Source organism: Sturnira hondurensis, unplaced genomic scaffold (genome assembly GCF_014824575.4).
Source record: "Sturnira hondurensis isolate 20B ecotype Veracruz unplaced genomic scaffold, ASM1482457v3 Scaffold0014615, whole genome shotgun sequence".
NCBI classification, from domain to species: Eukaryota; Metazoa; Chordata; class Mammalia; order Chiroptera; family Phyllostomidae; genus Sturnira; species Sturnira hondurensis.
The window spans coordinates 1,853,730-1,867,030 of NW_028087246.1; the positions used below are offsets into that span (position 1 = coordinate 1,853,730).

At 42.0% G+C, this 13,301-nt stretch overlaps 1 protein-coding gene across 1 annotated transcript in view; it reads right to left on the reverse strand.

The window, feature by feature from the left end:
* Positions 1 to 13,301, reverse strand: part of CAB39 (calcium binding protein 39) — a 72,024-nt gene that overhangs the window by 38,975 nt on the left and 19,748 nt on the right. The window contains exon 2 of the mRNA XM_037063558.1: positions 4,402 to 4,557. Within this exon, the coding sequence (XP_036919453.1) occupies positions 4,402 to 4,515 (114 nt within the window). The 5' untranslated portion in view covers positions 4,516 to 4,557. The remainder of the gene's footprint in view (positions 1 to 4,401; positions 4,558 to 13,301) is intronic.

Sequence of the window (13,301 nt, forward strand, 5' to 3'; positions counted from 1 at the left end):
AGTCTGCTCGAATCCTTCACGGCCCTGCCAAACCCAAAGCGATTATTGATCTGTTTCTGTTACAGTGGTTTCCACACAGTTTTGTATAAATGGAACCATACACTATATTTCCTTTATAGTCTAGCTTCTTTCACACAACATTTAATTATTTGGAGTCCATCCGTGCTGCTGTGTACAGCAGTAGTCGGTGCTTTTTATTGCTGAGCAGTATTCTGAACTACCAGGGCACTCCAACGGATTTATTTACACACCTGGGCTCTTTCCTGTTTCGGACTATTGCCAATCAAATTGCTATGAACACTTATGCACAAGTCTCTGTACGGACATTATTTCTCATTCTGTTGGGTAAATACCTAGGAATGAAATGGCTAGATACAAGTTTAGCCTTTTAAGAAAGTGTCAAACTTTCCCCCAAGTGGCTGTATCATCTCACCCCCCCACCAGCAGTCCCAGTTGCACAATCACCAGTCAGTGACTGCACAATCGGTACAGTCAGTATTGTCAATTTCAGCCATTCTACTGGTGTGTAGTGGTAACTCATCACATTCGTACTTGGCAGGTAGCAGGGCTGACAGAGCAGACCTCTCAAAAAGGGTCATTTAGGTCACTGCTTCTGTGGGTGGCAGTACTAAAACGGAATGTGACACTTGGCCACTATCACAAAATTCAGAATTATACCTGGCCATGATACCCTCTTATTAGTCACAAAACTCAACATACAAATTGTTCCAGCATTCTGTTTTATCCTATTTGGTAGAAATTAAGAGTTCAGAAGAATCCCAAGGTGACAGGTGGCAGTGTTTCATTTTAACTCTGATGTGTACCCCATTTTCAATAAATGGTTATTGAGCCCTGTCTTTGGAGGGCTTATATTCTAACAGGTGGAGGAAATATGGAACAAATACTACTGAGTATATAAAAAATGTTAACTGCCACACAGGAAAACACCACAGAACAAGATCAGGGGAGTAGGGAAGCCGGGGGGCAGGGGTGCATTTCAAACAGCGGTGGTTGGGTCAAGAAAGACACTGAACAAACACTTGAACACAATAAGGGAATAAGCTAAGCTGAGGGAAGAACATTCTAGGCAAAGGGAACTGTCAAATGCACAAACCTAAAGATAAGGGTGTGACTGGAGTGTGGGGGGAAAAGCAAGCCTATGTGGGGGGTACACTAAGAGAAGGAACCGTGGAGGCCATGGGTTGGCACCTATTTTTCGGAAAAAGGCCAGACAGTAAATAGTGTACACTTTTTAGGCCACATAAAGTTGCATATTCTTCTTTGCTTTTTAAACCAACCTTTTAAAAACGTAAAAACCATTCCTAGCTTATGAGCCTTACAAAAACAGGCGTGGGCAGGATTTGGGCTGTAGACTTAGTTCAAGGCCCTGTAAGAACTTTGACTTCTACATGGAGGAAAATAACATCTGATTCGTGTTTTTTTTTTTTTTTTTTAAGATTTTATTTAGTTAGTTACCTTTAGAGGGGAAGGGGAGAGGGAGAGAAACATCAATGTATGGTTGCCTTTTGTGTGTCCCCTGCTGTGAGTTGGCCTGCAGGGAACTGGCCTGTAACCCAGGCATGTGCCCTGACTGGGAATCAAACCACAATCCTCTGGTTCGCAGGCCTGTGCTCAATCCACTGAGCTACACTAGCCAGGGCTCTGATTCGTGTTTTAAAAGAACCACTATGGCCCTGGCTGGTGTAGCTCAGTGGATTGAGCACAGGCCTGCGAACCACATGATTGCGGTTCGATTCCTAGTCAGGGCACACGCCTGGGTTGCAGGCCAGTTCCCAGCAGGGGACTCATGAGAGGCAACCATACATTGATATTTCTCTCCTTCCCTTCCCCTCTAAAGATAAATAGATAAAATTATTTTTAAAAAAAACTAAAAAGAACCACTATGGTTGTAGGGGGACGAGGGTGACAGACCCACCAGAAGGTCACTGTAGTAATGCAGAGCAAAGAAAAGGAGAGCCCAGATCAGGCTGCTAATTAAGAAAATGGAGAGAATGGTTAGGTCCTGGCTTTCTCCCCCCACCCCAGAGGACGGATTTGCTCATAACTGGACTTGGGAAGTGTGGAAAGGGTCACAGATGACTTAAGACTTTGGCCTGAACAACCAGAGGGATGGAGTTACATTAACCATTATGGGGAGGGCAATGAGAAGACGAATAAGGGACGTGTTTCGCTTCAAAACAAAGCAGAATTCATATTCCTTAGATCTTGCTACAACTTTACGCTATTTTACTTATTCTCCCAGAACTTCAGAATCACTTTTTTGTCAAGTTACAAAAAGACCCTGTGTGATTTGAATAAAATTGCTTTAAGCATAAAAATTAATTTGAGGAGCAACGGATCTTAACTATGTTCCATTTGATAACACGTACCAGGTATTCCATTGTGCCTCTGAGTAAAGTTTTACAATTTTTTCATATACAATAGGTTCTTGCATACTTCCTGATGAAAGTATTCTCAGACATCTAATATTTTTTTGTTACTATTGTAAATGAAATACTTTTTAAAAACTTACAATTTCTAGACGGTTTTGACTGGTATTTATAAAAGCTATGAATTTCCTATTTATTTAGCTGCCCTAGTGAACTCTCATTTTTGCACTCATTCTCTTGTGTCTTGCAAAGATATATGAATATCCCAACATTGTAATTTTCTCTTTATTTGCAAAAACTTTTATTTCTAAACTATTTCTTTATACACTGGGTAGAATTTCAAGAGCAACGCCAAGAAACAAATGCAAACACTCTAGTTTTAATAAAACTACCTTTGGCTTTTCAGTCTTTAGTGTGATATCAAAGTGGTTTTTTAATGGCTTTTAATTTAGTGATTAGATTTTTATCATTCCATTGTTTTTGGATCACAGTTCCCTCTCATTACCATCTGAACTGGTTACTACTTCTAGGGCTGTGGGCCAGGTCCCCAGCTGGGGACATGTGACCTTTCTGTTCCTCTTTCTCCCTGCCTTCCCCCCTCTTTAAAATTAAATAAAATTTAAAATAAGAAATTTCATTTTTAAAAAACTCCATTATTTTTCTTTGCTTTGTTTATCCTAATAGCAGGAGATATATGTGTGCTTCGGTTTATAGCAGGAGTTCCTGACATTCTGGGTCAGATAATTTGGGGGTGGAGTCGGGGGGTGGAGCCAGACTGTCCCAAGTTCAGCAGCATGTCTGGCCTGTACTAACTAGATGCCGGTAGCAGCCTCCCTGTGTCATAAGCAACAATGTCTCCAAGCATTCTCAAATGTCCCTGTGGAGGGCAAAACTGCCCCTGGCTGAGAGCCACTGATGTTAGTCAAGCAGATGCTACGAACACCATCAGAGACTAAGCCCGCTTCCTGTCATCACAGATTCATGCCCAGTGCCACTTCCTCAGTAAGCCTTCCCCCATACAACCCATCTAAACAAAGATACCCCCCTACCCAATACCACCCCCCACACCTTTCATTAACTACTACAGTGGACTTCAAAGTGTGGACTCCTTGGGGTCCCCAAGACCCCTTCAAAGGGTCTGTGGGGTCAAAACTGTTTTCACGTCACAGCGACACATTCTTTGCCCCTTTCCACTATACTGCCATTTGTACTGACAGTAGGGACCACTTAGCCAGGCAAGGCAGCGACACCAACTATACTAGCCATCACTGTAGTTTTTATCACCATGCAGTTTATAAAAAACAAACAAAATAAAAAGGCATGAACAAGAGTAGAGCTGATTACTTGCTTTCAGTGAACAGGGGCAGGTTGAGATGTCATAACATAAAGAACAAAGGGTGGAAATTCACCCAAAGAGGCAGACATCAGGTCACAAAGGGTCTCAGGTGCCACTCAAGGCGCGTGCGAGGAAAGCTGAAGGCAAGGGAGAGACCTGATAGACAAGAAAGGTCAAGAGAGCCTTTATAAAGGAGGAATGGAAGTCAGAACCCAATTACAAGCCCCTCGGGAGGCAGGGCTCCTGCAGTGCAGTGAGACACAGCACCTTGGGGAAGAGCGGGACACACGGTGGGGACGAAGGCAGGTGTGGGGCTGTGTTGGGTGGGGAGAAAGGTGCCTGTCACAGGCCCAGAGACCCGGAGAGGTGCCTCCCCAGAGAGACTGCTCGTTGAAACACTGACTTTAGGACTTGGGTAAATTATTGTAACAATGAAAAAACAAAGTTTAAACAAACTTGAGAACCTTAAATGAAAAATGGAGAAAAAAGTTAGAAATATGTTTGGTAGGCAGCAGTACAGGAGAAAATGTGGTGTTTAAGCAGAAGCAAACGTCACTTTAGAATTGTAAAAAACCAAATTGGGATTGATTAATTTTTCAAAATCACACCATAATTTGTTTTATATTTGCTCCTGATCAAAAAACTGAAAAATATAAAACGGTGCCCAGTACATACCTTTTCTGCCTTTTTGTCGGAAATGTCTTGCTTTTCCAGAACAGCCATGCTCTCCTTCAGGTTCTTCACAATGTCTGCTGGAGATTTGTGGGACTTCCCAAAGGGGAACGGCATGGCGGCCGCGACAGATGCCTCACTGCGCTCTGTCTGCTTTACCTGGGGACACAGTGCGAGGCATAAGTGAGAAAAGAGTGGTGTCAACAGAGAACATACTTACATCCTAATCCGGGAAGAAAACCAGTGTTTGAGAAAGTGGTTTTACATGACTTTCAAAACCAGTAGGAACTGGGAAACCTGGCAGTATACGGGAGAAGTGATAGCACAGAATGATGCATCGAACTGTAGAAAGCTCTCACCTTCCAAAAGCCTTTCTACCACCTGCTCCTCCAACCACCCAAGTGAGGAGGGCCGTGCAGGTGCGGACAACGTAGGGGCTGCAGCTATCGCTCACAAGGCAACTAGCTCTGCCAGGTCTGTTCTGAACCAAAGTGTCCTTCATCAATACACTGTCCCTCCAGTGAACAGGTATCTCCATTTTACAGTTGAGGAAACTGAGGCACAAGGTAGATAAGGAGCTTATTATAATGCCAAACAGCACTAGCAATAGGCCCATTCTCTCTCTGGGTCTCTCCAGAAGCTTCTCTTCTAGTGTTCAAGCTGCTCCCTCTAAGCACACTGGGGAGCACACACTTCCAGGGCCCATCCACCTTCCTCTTCATTCACTCACAGGGTCTCAGAGCTGGAGAGAACCTTGGGTAGCGCCTTGGCCACCCCTCCCATCTGACCCTCCAATCCTTTAAGAGCCACTTTCAATGTGGACTCTTTCTACTTGGATATAACCAGCTCCTGTGAAGGAACTCACTGCATAACACCCTGCAGATAATAAACTTCTAGAAGTTTGTAATTTTTTGTGGGTAGCAGACAACAAATTTCTACCACACAAACCACAATATTACATCATGCAAAAGGAGACCAACTCTTCCAAGAACTCACCATGAAAAAACAAAGTTAACAAGACGATGTAAGTAACTTGGGGAACATGTCAGAACTTACAATTCTGTTCACTAAATAAACTAAAATAAGTTATATTCATAGGCATTAAACCTCATATAAGATGCCAAAATACAACACTTTTGAGAAGAACCTTACACATAACTTATATCAGTGGTTTTTAAACTGAGTTCCAAACTCCTGTGTTTAACTGCCCCTGGCACTGACGCCCACCTTTGCCAAATTAAAGAGGCAAATCTCAGGTACCTCAACCCTAACTTGCTTGCCCCATGCGAATATAAAATATCTCTACTGCGTAGTGTTATACTTCTTTTGAACTTTGCCTAAGACTGCATTTGAAGAAAGTATTTGAATGTTTTCTCCCAAGTTTGAGATACAAGTGACCTACATATCAGGTTACAAATAAACATTTGGGGGGGGAGTATGGAAATAAATGCTAATATTAAACCTACAATTAAAATCATGAATGGCCAGGTGACTCTGTGGCGTGTTCTGACGAGATCTGAGCACTCTCTTCACCCAAGTATCACCTACTGCTCACCTGCTCCCAGCTTGTAAACCTTTTCTGGTTTAAATTAAACCACATCTTCATTAACCAAAGGGAAACATCCTCACAGGTTCTCAAAATTCAAAGGGCAGAAACTTAATTCTGTACATCTTTGCTATAACAAGAAGTTGGGGTCTGTCACAGGTGAGTCACTCCCACATGACTGTCACATTCTCTCTCCAATTATCTGGCTAGATACAAACCCTGGATCATTGTTTTCCACTACATCTTTCTTTTTAACTTTTTTTTGAGGCGGCCGAGGGGCAATGCAGGTTGATTCTCCATAAACACAGTGGATTCACACAACAAGCTCTCCGAAAATACCCCCCTTCTAGCTGTGCTCCGCGCCCAGCGGCAGTGCTGGGCGGAGGGTGGGAATGCAGTGGTATTTTGCAGGAAGTGTTATGGTGCTATGCAACGGAGATATTTTCAGCTCTGGCTCAATGGTGGAAGGAGTGACTTTCCAGGCCAAGGGGGTTTAAAAAAGTCCTACCACACACCAAATGCTGGTCACAGGAGAGAAGAATTGAGCTGCCAAAGAGAACACAGATAAGGAGACGCACGACACAATCATTCCTTGTAATTAGCACACCAGGCAGCCAAGATTCTGCAGAACATATAAGCTAGTAAGGTTGTACTTTCAGGAAATACAGTTAGTAATAAGTACCCAAAACAAGAAGTGGCCACTTCTCTGCAGGATCCAGTCATAGTGGTGACGCCATTCATGACACGCTCATATTTGCTCTCTCCCCAGCCCCTCCCTCTCTCACATTCCCACACCTCTTATATTCTTTTATGGTTTATTGTTTTAAAAGTATAGTTAAAGTATACAGTGTAATTATTAAGTAAAAGAGTAAATAGAAATAATATAAACAATTTTATTATAAAACTTGTATATAAAAACTACATAGGTCTTATTTTATGGTATGACTATATAATAAACAAATCCTTTACTTTCATTTAAAGTCTTCAATTCACCAATTCTTACACAACTCAACTGTAAAGATTCTGCAGGACAAAGGCAGGGAAATAACATCCCTCAAAACTTCTGCCTTAGAATTTGGTTCCTGTGTCGGGGTTTGCTACTGCAGTAAGCTTAAGTATCGTATGCTAGCGTATGCCACTCGGTGATACCACGTTAGGAACACCTGGCAACACTGGGAAGTCTGAAGTTAATGAGCGGCTGCCAAGTGGTGGCCAAGCAGGTAACAATACAGGTGCCTGGCACTTAAAAGCGTAAGAGTAAAGCTTTAAGAAATAAAGCTCTTCGTAAAGATGTTAGATTAATATGCACAGAGCTACTGAGTGTTGATCGTTACTGAATTTACCGGTGTAATAAAGGAAAACAGAAGCTACTGGAAGCAAACGTGAGGCGTGACACAGTGAAATGGGTGGGTGTGTTGTGAAAGTACGCTCCGTAGAGCGGTGGAGACCGGTACCAAAAACAGTCCAGAGCTGAAAGTGTACACTTCTAGGGTAAAGAAAAAGGGCAAACTGGTATTTTTTTCTTACAAGCCATTTTTGTAACTACTTGCCTCCTTCAATTATACACATGTATAACTTTGATGAACATAAAAGCTAAGTTTAAAGAAATCAATGGTTAATATAAAACAATCCATCATTACTAACATAAAAAGTACTCTCCATAAGACAACTGAACGACAGAGCTAATTTTTACTCAACCTCTCTGTATGTGCAAATATTTTCCATAATGGTGTTTTAAAACTGCCCAAACTATGTTTTGGACATAACTGAAGTTTATTTAGAAAATGGACAAAAATGTATATTATAAATGGGGAGGCAGGGGCAGAGAGTAATTTAACATATTACTTTTACATTGAAATAGACATTTACGGAGTTGCACGCTAAGTCAGCATGAAGGAATTTGCGTGACTATTTAGCACTGTACACCTCTTAGCTTTCATGCACTGCTTGCCTCTAACCGTTTTCCTGGCTCTCCAAATGCTCTTTCTGCATTTAATTCAATGACTCATCTTCATGTCCTTCAAGGTTCCACCCTTGGCTGTCTTTTTACCCTATATTCTCTGAGAGATCTCATCTACCCATGGTTTCAGCAGCTTGAAATCTACTTCCTGCCCCAGCCAATGAGCCTACATTTCCGACTACTACTACTTACAGATGTCCTCAAGGGAACTCGGACCTCACCCCAAACCCTGTTTCTATGTTCTCCTTCAGAATGAAGGGATCCAGTGCTCACCCCATCACAAACTTTGGTCATTATACTAGACTCTTTACATGTCAACTCTTCCATGTATAATCCGTTCACAATTTTAGTCAACTCTATTTTCTAAATCTCTCTATCCCTACAAATGGCAAGTGTGCAGTCCTTCATTATTCTCCACATAGGGCAGCGGTTGTTGTCAATGGGGTCAGTGTCATCTCTAAGGGGTGTTTGGAAAGTTTGGTTGTCAATGACTGTCGCATCCACTGACCACTGAAATCATGATCTCCCCCTGCCCCCCCAAAAAGCATTGCTTTTTGTGCTGTTGTTCATACAAGCACAATCTTCTGCTAACTTCTATATCCTTGGGGGCAGAGGGGTTGGGTTCAGGGTCAGAATAATGAAAGGCCGTCCAGTCCTGCATCTGTGTTTATCAATGAGAGTTGAACTTCTCACTTTTAAAAAATGGTTATGTTGTGTATTATGCAAAACTCAAACATTAAAGGTCTATGCAAGATAGAAAGTGAAAATCACCTTGAAAGCCTATGGAGACAACTGGTATTAATGGTTGGGTATGTGTTTTTCTTTTTATTATTCACACTCAGTATTTGTGGTCTTCTGCACTGCCAGTCTACCACTCTCTCCAAAACAGACGAAGAGCAGATGGTATTAGAAATGGTCACTTTCATCTTGGAAAGCACAAAAATTTCAAGTCACTGCTCTGTTATGTTAATACTCCTAAGAGTACAAGTAGCTCCACCCAAGAAAGTGCCCAAGAACATTCAGAAAACACACTGGGAAATGCAATGTCCCACACCATTAGAATTAGGACGGTAGGCACTGCCCTTCATAGCCAATTTGATTGCTTTTAGCTTGTGCAACATACTCCTAACGCTAACTCTATTCAACTGTATGTTGACAAATACTGAAAAGTAGTCAAATGGTCAATAAGCCATTCGCCAGGACATTCATTCAAATACCAACTATGCCCTCACTCTATGCTGCCAATCAAGGCAGCGAGAAGTACCTGCTCTAAAGAAGAAACCTCCTGGTGTGTGTGGAGTGGGTGCACTTAGAGGCAATAGTGAAAAACTGCTGAATGAGAATACATTCCTGGACAGTTGAGTTCATAGGCCTCGACATTAACATGTGCTAAATCTGACTCCAACTTGGTGGTCAAATGCAAAAACTGCAGACAAATTAGAAAACCCACATACAAAAAGAATGTTGCATACAAGGAGTATTAAGGTACTTAATCAAGAAGACACAGAAAGTGTGCAACTTCAAATGAATGCCGAGTGTCTACACCACGCCAGATGTGGTACCAGGTACACCAGACCAGCCACGCGGTGCAGGGCAATTACACAAAGCAGAGTAGGTGATCACCTGGGCTCGAATCCCGCCTCACCCATGCCACAGCTGACTTACATTCTTCTAAGCCCCTCTTTGTCATCTCTAATGGGAACAAAGGCTACCTTACTACTTAGTATAAGAATTATATATGTTAATAGTGCATAAATAAATCTGAATCAATAATAGTAAAGGACAGATATGTGGCATTTTTTCCCTTCTAAAATCTGATTTATGACTATTATTTCCAGAACCAAACTGGGGTTAAAAAAAAAAGGTATCTACACAGACTGAATAACAATGTAAAAGGTTTTTGTATGGTTAGGATATATGCTCTTCTGAGCTGCAAATAAGATGTAATGACTTAGCTCCATTAAAATAAACCATGAGTAGCTTCAAGAAGCAGCTGACTCTGGTTAATTACCAAAACTGCCAAACACATAGCTCATCAACTATGTCAAAACCAAAATTAAGTGTTTGAGAGCACGCAAGACTGTGGAGTATGTTTCCAATGAATGTATCTCGACCAGACTTTCTGAGGCCGCTGACACCCAACACTGGGTGCCATGCAGGAATCTCACTGCCAGCCTCGTACAGCCCGGGGGCAGCAGCACTGGAAACGGTGTGCGGCCTCGCACACGCCCCTCCACGGAGCGCCGCCCCTTCTCTGCTCAACCCCTCCCCCAACGACTCTCCACCCCACTTAAAGAAGTGGGCTTAGAAAGCAGGATGTTTAGAAATAATTTCACTTTGTGTTCTTCTAAAATAGGCTTTCTGTTAACCCTTAAGCTTTTTTTACTCACATTAAAATGGAAATGTCAAATTACAAATATTTATGAAATGTGTTCTAGTGGTAAAATTCATTCTTTATCTGAGCAACAAAGCAAGAGAGATACCTGTTTATAGGAGAGAAGGGTTTTGTTTTCAATAGCTGATTTTTAGTTACTAAAATCATGTAAAGACATTTTACATGATTCACATCAGTTCTTGTAAGAAAAAAAACCCTGTGTTAATTTCACAAACAGGAATCTAATGTTAAACATCAAACACTTACAGAGAAAATCATACTACAACTGTCAAATTACACTGTGGTAATTTCAGTATACCATGTAGTTACATGGACAAAAGTTATGCTAATTAAGGACAGGAGAATATTTCAAGCTGCCTCAAATCCTTCCAGTATAAACATCCACTTGAACAGTTCTAGAATTTAATTAAAGATATGATTGTAAGTATTGACCAAACTGAACATGGCTAAGTTTAACTCTTAGAAGTTAAGAATGTATCATATACCAGAGTTCTGTGACTTCATTCCTACAAGTTCAAACAACCTTTAAAAACTATTTCTTCATAGCTGAAATTATTGGATCAATACTCTTCGGAGTCAGCAGGGGGTTGCTGGAGCATGTCAGACTGTTTTGTAACTATTTCAGCAAAAACAATCAGGTCACGTTGGGTCTTTACTCATGTCCCTTTCCTTCTGCACCGTACCTGCCCAACTTTACTATGTCTTAAGGAACCAGGCCCGTTGCCCTGAAAAATGGGGTAAAATGGGGTAAGTGTAAAATGGGGTAAGTGTAAAGAAACTCATCTTTCTCGCCACTATCTGACTCAGGACAGTCACTGAGCAGGTGTCAGTTCTCCATCTTTATGAAAATCGAAGAAACGATGCCAGACCTGCCTACCTCAGAAAGCAGTTTTCATGAACAGTGACTACACAGAGGACTGCCCTGGCCACAGACAAGGCCACACGGTGTTCTGTGCAGCTCTGTGTACCAGGTACCGGGGTAACAGACGCCAAGACGATTCCAAGTGACTCGGTGTGAGAGTCAAAACAAGAAGAGGAGCCTGTACCCAAGGCTTATGCCGATTCACACTGTGCGTGCAGGCAGCCATTTCCTCATCAGCTAACACTAGGCACTGTCGATCCTTTCTTTTGATTTTTACTGATCTATTCGATTAATGAAAAAAAATGCTACTTTCTTCACCTTCACCTCTTCCCACCCTGCCATCAATTCTCTTGATTTGATCACTGATGACAAAATACAGCTTCGTGCCTATTACTCATTTGTATTTCCTTAGTAAAATTACCCATACGCCTGTACTGTCAGTCTGCCAGGTTTGGAATCGTCTTCTTATAAAATTGGATGTAGGATATTGTATAATTGCGAATATCATCCCTTTAGCTGTTATTTTTTTCAAATATGCTCTCCCCGCCCTGGCTGGTGGCTCACTTGGTTGGAGTGTTGCCCCCTCACACCAGCTGCAGGTTTGATTCCCAGTGTGGCACACACACCCAGGCTGCAGGCTTGACCCCCATACAGTCGGGGCACAAATGATAGGCAACAGATTGACGCTGCTCACTGGTGTTTCTCTCTTTCCCTCTCTCGCCAAAAATGTATCCTCAGGTGAGGATTAAAAAAACATGTGCTCCTAGCTAGTCATCTGCATTTCGACTATGTCACTTAATATATAAAGTTTTCATTTTCGTACGGTTTTATCTGTAGCCTTTCTTTATGAATTTGAGATCTCCTATCAGGCTTTAACTGCATGTTGAGTGTGAATGCAATATTTCCTATTTATAGACATCAGACATTTATAATTAAATAACGGTATCCTTTTCTGAAACAAGCTTTAATAGAATCTAATTTAACAAACTTCACTATACTATGCAGTTTGACTAAGTATGGCAATTCTCACGCTAGCACTGCTCGGTTGTGGGATGAAGTCAATCCAGAAATCACTGTAGCATGAATTCGTGAGCATTCTCTAGTTAGCCAGCAAATAATTTAAGCTACTGGGTGGGGGCAGTATATATTCTTTATATGTGGTAACTCTACTTAAATACATGTTAAATATAATGTTAAATAAACATCTGATACATTTTTCAGAAATAGAGGTCTGTACTTTGAGAACATTGAACAAACGAATTTATAGACAAGCCTTTTAGAATGGATTCCAACTGGTAATGTGACCGAGTTCCCATTCCTAGGTTCCATCTCAGTCCAAGCCAAGCCAGAGGCGAACACTAGACTGGGAAGCTGACAGAATACACCACTAATCCCGGGCGGCGACTTCAGTGGGCAGCAGGTAGCATGTTGTGCAGTAGACCCGCAGCCTCATGTCCTAAGCACTGAGGCAACCAGGACTGGAGTGAACTGAAAGTGAGAGGCGTGCGTAAAAAGAACTCAAAGCACTCTGGACAGCCTAATCAAATTTGTTAATACATACACTGCCAGCACACTGGCCTGTGAACTGTTTGGGGCAAGAGCCATGTATTCATGTTCAATCTGTACTATACTCAGCACAGGTGGCGATCACAGGGTCCCCTCAGGTACCCTACAGGCACTCCAGCTTGTCACCATTCCTCTTCAAACTGGACCCTGTACCCCATATGTGGTCTGACCAGCCAAGACTCCCCATCCCTGTATTTCATGAATGCAGTCTTAAACTTTGTCAATAGTTCTGACAGCCACACTGTGTGGCTGCTTTCTAGCCAACAACTTAATTGACTGAAGTCTTCTCCGCGTATTCCATAGTGAGCCACACCTTCACCCATTGTTTCCCATTGCACTTTGGGACATGGCTGCAGGACTGAACAATTATTCCTATTAAATTCCTTCTGGTTTAGGCTCAATATACAGTATGACACAATTGTTTTCTTGGATCCTGACTCTGTTGTCCGGTGTATTATTAGCTTTCCCTACCAGATTCCTGTCAACTATAAATCCGATCAGCAGGTACACAGGCCTCCCTTTGCTCCCTGTTAAAAGCACAAATACAGAAGCTTTCCAGCTCAAGTCCACCACG